At 36.9% G+C, this 8,271-nt stretch overlaps 1 protein-coding gene across 1 annotated transcript; it reads right to left on the bottom strand.

Annotated features, from left to right (window-relative positions):
* Positions 1-7,213: 7,213 nt before the first annotated feature.
* LOC120529477 (zinc finger BED domain-containing protein 4-like) lies at positions 7,214-7,963 on the bottom strand. Its single transcript, XM_039753310.1, has one exon. The coding sequence runs from the start codon at positions 7,699-7,701 to the stop codon at positions 7,240-7,242; it is 462 nt and encodes a 153-aa protein (XP_039609244.1). The 5' UTR covers positions 7,702-7,963; the 3' UTR covers positions 7,214-7,239.
* Between the last annotated feature and the right edge of the window lie 308 nt (positions 7,964-8,271).

Genomic DNA, 8,271 nt, shown 5'->3' with positions numbered 1-8,271 from the left:
TATATACACATATAGCAAAATACCCGCGCTTTGCAGCAGAGAAGTAGTGTGTTAAAGAAGTAATGAAAAAGAAAAGGAAACATTTTGAAAATAATGTAACATGATTGTCAATGTAATCAATGTAATTGCTTTGTCACTGTTATGAGTTTTGCTGTCATATATATATATATATACACACACACACACATCTCTATGTTCAGGAAAAAAAGATTGGTTCGTAAATATATACATTGGTTCAGATATATATCAGTTCAGATACATTGGTTTGAATATATACATTGGTTTTAATACATCCGTTCAGATATATATTTCGGTTCGAATATATACATTGGTTGATATATTGGTTGAGATATATACATCGGTTTGAATACATCCGGTCAGATATATACATTGGTTTGAATACATCCGTTCAAATATATACATTGGTTGAGATATATATATATTGGTTGATATACATTGGTTTAAATATATATATTGGTTAAAATAGATTGGTTTAGATATATACATCGGTTCAGATACATCCGTTCTGATATATATATTGGTTCAGATAGATCGGTTCAGATATATACATTGGTTGGGATTTATGGGCAGGCACAACGCGGCCACCCATGTTTAGCAGCTCCCTTTCGCTTTATCATTGCTTCAACACTGTTGTAATTATTGTGCACATTTTATACAAGTAGCATATGCCTGTTTTGTTTCGTAAGCCCTCTTGGTTGGGGGTCCTCAATTTCAAAGCACTTTTTTTCCTTTCATTATTTAAAACACTCGCAACAGATACCCGCCTCTTCGCCTCGCTCCGTCCCCGACTCATTGTACCCGCCTCACTCGCGCCCTCTTGTCCCTCCCATGACAGATTCTTCTCAAAAGCAGAGTTACCAGAAAGCATTAATCACAACCACAGTACGCCCCATTTTTTCACCTCATGAGACGCTGGTTTATCATTGGTGGAAAGCCGCCCGGTGATATTTGTTATTCCGTATTGGCAGCATTTCATTAAAGGGCGATCTGCTTCAGCAAGGAACTTAGTCCTATTTGCTGAATGGATGTTATGGAGGAAAACACTGGAGTTGCTCTGTTTCTTTAAATGTTCATCAGGGATCAAAATGACCAGAATATTCCCGCTTCACAAATAACTGATGTTTAACTATTTTTATAGTAAAACTAACAAAACCACACACAAGCACGCTACACGCTCATACACACACTCAAACTCACAAATCGTGGGTCGCACGTACTACTGATTAAGCGTATCTGTCAAGGGCAATTATTTTTTCACCCCATAAAACAGATTCTTCTCAAAAGCTGAGTTACCAGGAAGCATTGACAGCAACCGCAGTACCTCCCATTTTTTCACCTCAACAGACGCTGGTTTATCATTGACCGAAAGCCGCCCGGTGATTTCTGTTATTCCGTATTGGCAGCATTTCTTTAAAGGGCGATCTCTTTCACCAAGGAACTTAGCCCTGTTTGCTGAAAGGATGTTATGGAGGAAAACACTGGAATAGCGCTGTTTCTTCTGAATGTTTATCAGTGATCAGGGACCAGAATGATCAGAATATTCCTGCTTCACAAATAACTGATGTCTGTTTTTATTGTAAAACTGAGAAAACCACACACGCGCGCGTACACAACACAAATACTCAAACTCACAAATCGTGGGTCGCACACACTACTGATTAAGTGTATCTGTCACGGACGATCATTTTTTTTCACCCAATAAAGCTTTAGTTCGTCAAAGTTAGAAAGCAGCGCGGTGATTTCTATTGTTCCTTATTGGCAGCATTTAATTTAAAGATGATTCACGTCAACAAGGTGAAAGGATCTCTTATTTTCACATGACGATCTTTTTTAAGGCTTAAGCATTTTTGATTAACTTACAAAAGAAAATAGTTATTACTTACCCTCTTTGCTTCTAATTGGCTTTTTAAAAAAACTTTTTGATATAAGTTGTTTATGGCAGTATAAAATAAAAAAAGTAGTGTTCAAAATTATAATGCGCGTATCTAACAGGAAGAGGTGGTGGTAGGAGTAAGATTGCTGACTCGCAGTTAAATGATCACTGGTTTGTGTCCGGGGGGCTTCCTTTCTGTTATTTTATTTATTTTACAAATTGCTTCGAGTAGTAAGAAAGGCGCTATAAAAATTAAGGAATTCATACCATTATTATTATTATTATTATTATTGTTATTAATTATACGTGTGAATGCGTGATCAAATTCAGCCGCTGCGTAGTGGGGTATGAATTGGGACACTAAGTGCTCGACAATACCACGAGTTCATTGAAATAATTACACAGCAAGGTGCACATGCAATACAAACATAATGTGTATATTATTGAAGTAAAGGTTCATATAAATTAATTATATACAAATTTTTAACAAGTTGAGAGATGTCAACTGGTTAAAATGCACGAAATTATACATGTATTGCTTTATAGTCCACATATAGTGTATGTATAATTAAAATAATGATATAAAAATCATATAAAATGGTATAGAATCTGCGTCGTATACGTATTTTGTGTCATATTTCTTCAAAGAAGTTTATAATTAGTTTGCTTTAAAAAATCTTACGGCAAACATGTGAACCGTTGAAAATCGCTGATCTTAATCAATTTGTTTTAACGCATGCTCCGTGCAAAATGCTGTCATATCTGTTAGTAAACACGCACGCGCAACGATGTCCTGAGGGCTGTTCCACGAAGCGAGTTTATAAAATCGAGGATTATTTGTAATAGCCTCGCTTGAGTTAGCCTAACAGTTCACTTCAGGCTCATTGAGTTCCACGAACAAAATTCAGGTGTATTTAATCTCCGCTAATTCAAGCCAAGCTTGATAAGCGAGGCTCGTGCGTGTCCACGCGATATAAAAGGCAGCCTTGTTAATCGATGCTGGATAGGTAAGAATAGAAACTAAGGAAAGAGCTGCGTTTTTTTCGCAGGCGGAGCAAGAATTATTATTACAAGCCTATGAGGACTACAAAGCTATAATAACTAGAAAGGGGAACACGAGCTGTATTATCAAAGCTCGTGAGGCTGCATGGCAGAAAATAGCTGACAAGTTAAATGCGTAAGAACATGATTTTAGTAACTTTTGTGTTAAGGATGTCAAACTATTTAACAACTAAATGAGAACAGTTTCAAGCCTTCAAAATGTATTGACATTAAAATTTCCTTTTACATATGCATTTTGTTACCAGTTGTAAGGTACTTTAAGGTTATTTTAACACATTGATAAACAGGACAGCATGTTAATTATATGGGTTCATCTTGGATAAAAAGTGATATATAATTGTAATTATTAATATAATTATTAATAATGCTTGGTTTCAGGAGCAACATGAGTGGAACGAAAAGGTCCTGGCAGCAAGTGAAGAATGCATCATTATTGGCATACGCTCCTTCTGCAGTATTGCCACATTATGCAAAACTGCACAGGCTACTACAATGTCACATGCTCTGTCTGGTGTAACTCTGAGATGCCGCAGGCAGTTAAACCTGGATTTTAACTATCCAAATGTCATTTCAATGCGTGCCCTTGTCTTACAATGGGCATGGTTGAAATGTGTTTCTGCTTGTGTTGCAGGATCTGTATATGGTGTGAGAAGAAACGGTAGACATGGGTATCCTCTGTCACCAAGCAGCACACCAGGAAAAATTCCTATAATGGAAAGTAGACACATTAGACTGTAGTATAATAAACTATAGTATATTTGTGAATTTTAGTTGACTTGCCTTGTCTGAGGCTTTGAACCAGTGAAGACTCATGAAAAATTCTGGCATCATGTACTGATCCTGGCCATTTTGCCACAATGTTTGAAATTAGATGTTCAGCAGTGCATACCATCTGAAACATTTTAGGAAATGGTAATGACATACATTGCTAATGTTGGACGACTACACTTTCACCTCTTGTATATAAATGTGAGATATTATCAGTACTTACCTGTACATTAATACTGTGATATGATTTGCGGTTTATGTAATCAGGCTGTGTTGGACCTGCTGGAGCCTTTATCCTCACGTGTGTACAGTCAATGGCTCCAATGACGTTAAAGCCTGACAAATTAAATTCAGTTACTTATCAGGTAATTATTTATGTGCTGTAAATGAGTAGATGTTTAAAGATTAAGCACCATTAATTCCAAAGAAAGTTTCCTTAATGGCAAGAATTCCTCGGTGGCCAGGAAAGGTAATGAAAATATTTAAAAAGGACTTAAATGCAACGCAAACCTTCCTGATTTCACGGCACACTGTAGCTTTGCTTAAATGTTCAGCATCCCCCACACTGTACAGAAATGAACCACTGGCAAAATAACGCAAAGCGATACACAAAGACTGTGCAACCGTAAGGGCTTTAGAGCGACGTGTGTTTTTAGAAATGTAAGGTTCCAATAACTGACACAAATATGCAATACTGTGTCTACTAAATCTATAGCGCCAGATAAATAATCATCCCAAAATGCAACGGATCTATCCTGGGCCGAAGTAATTGTGGAACCTGTTGCCTTAAAGCTCTACGAATGAACCTCGCTCCCTCATCAACTGGATTATGAATAAATGGGCACGCCATGGTTATTCATGTAAAAGCCTTCAATGCACTCCTTGTCATTTTATACTTTTTAAATAATTAGAATCGCCTGCATGTAATCTGTAATAATTTTATATTGGAGGGTCGATGTGTGCGAAAGAGGGAGAGAACAGCAGCAGAATAATCCCAGCCCCGCAGAATGTCGTGCTGTGACATCACATGGCTTGTCCAATCATATTCATCAAGCTAAACCAAGCTTCACAACTAACCTGCCACAGAGCAGGCTTGTCCAAGAGCACATGTTGACATAGTAATTAAGCGGAGCTTCAGGTTAGCCTCGTTCGTGGAACCGAATTTGGAGAAATTAAACCGGGATTATCAAAATAAGCCTAGATTTTGAGGTTAGCTCGCTTCGTGGAACAGCCCTCTGATGTCTGCGTTCTAAGGCTGCAGGTTTATGAAACGCTATTGACGTTTTACTGGGGTGCTCTGTGATTGAGGGCGGACAGTAAACTTTGTTAAAATTATATCGAAAAATACCAGTCGTCAGTTGTGTTAGTCGTCTGCCATGTGAGTCATTAAAACTATTGTAATGAAATATAGTTCTATATAAATAAATGAATACATTTTCTATCACACCCACCCTTTCACCCCTGTACATTGGAGAGGAATCTCATTATCACAGCAGGTGCAATTATCCTATAAAACACACAGGAGTTCTGTGCACTGTTTTTCATGGGAGATTAAAACTCATCAAATATAAAACTTTTAGCAGCCTGTGGTATTCCTCATCTGTAGTGGTCCAATTACAAAATGAACACCAGGCAGTTTAAATTGTGCACAGTTTCTTTAATAAGCCTATCAGACAGTCTTTTATAGCACTTTCATAGAGTGTGTCTCTTAATCCCTTCTAGCAGAGGAGACACTTATTTCCACAGCTCCTCTGCTTGTAAATTAATACTTTAATTATAAAACTGTCCACAGTTTATTTAAAGAGATTGAAGGAAGTCTTCTATATCACTTTTTTGTCTACTGTGTCCTTACTCATCCACTAATTAAAAAAAAAATCAAGCGCTTACACTGTCTTTTTTAAGTATGTCTATGAAAATCGCTGTGAGTAGCCAGAAAAATGCTATATAAATGTAACATTATTATTATTATTATTATTATTATTATTTAGGTTTTTTAAAATCCAAATAAACCTGATAGGACTTCTTCCAAGATATGTGCCACACTAGGGTATCAACAATGTCAAACTGATTAGGTAATTTTGTGATCAGTTTGTTTAAAGTATATTATGCAAAAAATAAATTTTCATCATCTTCTCATTTCTAATTTGGCATTTCAGGATACAGTACAGTATATACTGCAAACATACATTTAAATTGTAACCGCTGACAATTATTTACTCGTGCGCTTGCATTTTCCATAAAACAGCTTCAATATGTGCACAAAGTATAGGTGATAAAACACACAAATTCTGACATTAGCATGAGTTGAAGGAAAAACATGTATTAGAAAGTATTCTATGGAGTTTTTATAAATGAATCATTATATACCTTTTGAGGTTTCTTGATATATTTTGTAATCAGGTTTTTATATTTTTTTTGCTTTTTACAGCCACTTCACAGATCAACAATCCCCAACTTGGTCATTGTCAGAATAAGTCTAACTTTTTTCCTGTATCCATTAATATATTTTCCGGGTTTCACTTCCCATCTAAAAGAGTTGGTATCTGGTTGGGTGACACTTTTAAATTGTAGTAGTATGAGCGAGCGTCAGTGTGGCAAGCACTAGACTGGCATTTCTTTCCGTCTCATTTTTTGTCTTCTGGCCCAAGCCTGTAAATCTCTTTTGTAAATGGGTGGCTTGGATAGAGGACAGATACTAACAATTTTCAAGGCTATATTAAAACAATAATAAAAGATATTTGTGTATGTGTGTTGTAGTGCCCCATGTTGTAAGTATTAGATCCATTGAAGAAGTCAACTTAAACAAAGAAAATGTACATTTTGCAGGTTTGTTTGAAGTGTTTTACATTATAACTAGGGATGCACCGAAATGAAAATTCTGGGCCGAAAACGAAACCGAAATTTTTGAATGCACTTGGCCGAAAACCGATACCGAAACCAAAAATGGCTTCATTAAAAAACATGTTTAAAATATTTTCTTTTTGTTTGTATTAAAAAAACTACAAATTAATTAAGCAATCAAACTTTTATTGATAATAAATAACAGTAATAAGGCTGTTTAACAATAACAAAACTAAATAAAATTTCTTTCTGTAACAAAATTGTGCAAAAAAAATGCTAGCTGCTTTTTTACTTCAATTTTAAATTACTGTACCAAACAACAGTGCACAAACAGAAGAAAAATAAATAAATCCAACCTCTTACTGTAAACAACATAACTATACACACTAAATTGGTCTGCTTTTAATTTAAGCAAAAGAAGCAGGTTTATCTTTATGAACAAAAGTTTTTCAGTTTTCTGGCTGAAGACACAGTTCCTCTTCTCATGAAGAACATACTGCACTGAATAAAATCACTCAGTCTGTGCTAGCTTTTAGTGCCTTTACGAATTGTGCAAAATATTACCTGCATTAAACGTTTTACTTCAATTTTAAATTACTGTGCAAAACAACATTGCAATAACAGAATAAATAAATCAAACCTTTAACTGTAAACAACATCAAATTAGGCTGCTTTTATTTTAGCAAAAGTGGCAGATTTCTCTTTATGAACAAAAGTTGTTCAGCTTTCTGGCTGGAGAGACGATTTCTGTTCTCATCAAGAACATGAGATGCTGCACTGAATAATCTCTCACTGTCTGTGCTGGTGCTTGGGGCAGATAAGTACTTGCGCGCAGTCCATGCAAGCAAAGGAAAGCGATCTTTGTTCGCGCGCCAGTAGTCAAGTGGATTGTCACTTCTGCCAATGGGTAGTTCAGCTAGATAGGTTGCTACTTCTTGTGAGGCTGCGCTTGCTCTTACACCGCTGTGGGTTGGGACGCTTTCCTGTAAAATTTCGTCAAACATATCAGAAAGCGAAGGAATGTGCGCCTCATCACTTGTACGTGACCGTTTCTCAGGCACAGTTTGCTCTGTTCTCCCCGTCGCGGCTTGTGCTTCACAAGAGGTTTCAAGAGCCGTAAGCTCTGTTTGCACCATTTCGCGTACATCCTGCCTTTTCTCATCGTCAAAGTAATGGTCTTTAAAGCGTGGATCTAATATTGTTGCAATGCCGTAAAGAGGGTTGGACTCAATGTCTTGGAAGCGTTTGTTAACAGCCTCCAGTAGAGTTTTTTTAGCTGTTTTTACGCCATGATCTGTTTCCGCCTCTTTTCCAAGCAGGCGCTTCAGTGCTGCGATCAGTGGAATAACTTCAGCAACAGACGCTTGAGCTGAGCTTATTTCCTTGGTTAACTGTTCGAACGGGCGAGAAGAGAGACAATGTTTTCCACCAACATCCACTGATGTGCACTCAAAGTTGCTGGCAGGTCGTGATCTGTCATGTATGCAGCTAAAACCCGCTTCTGTTCAAGTAATCCTTGCAACATATAGTATGTACTGTTCCAGCGAGTGGCCACATCTTGCTGTAGTCGTTTTGTTGGCATCCCAAACTGTTTTTGCAAATCTTGTAGTCTGGAATAAGCAAGCGGAGAATGCTTAAAATGTCCCACAATTTTTCTCCCAGTTGCTGTGATTTCTGATATGCTCCGCTGACTAAGCACTCCCTCA

The sequence above is a fragment of the Polypterus senegalus genome, chromosome 5, assembly GCF_016835505.1.
Source record: "Polypterus senegalus isolate Bchr_013 chromosome 5, ASM1683550v1, whole genome shotgun sequence".
NCBI lineage: Eukaryota > Metazoa > Chordata > Cladistia > Polypteriformes > Polypteridae > Polypterus > Polypterus senegalus.
This window is presented reverse-complemented; position numbering and strand designations above follow the sequence as displayed.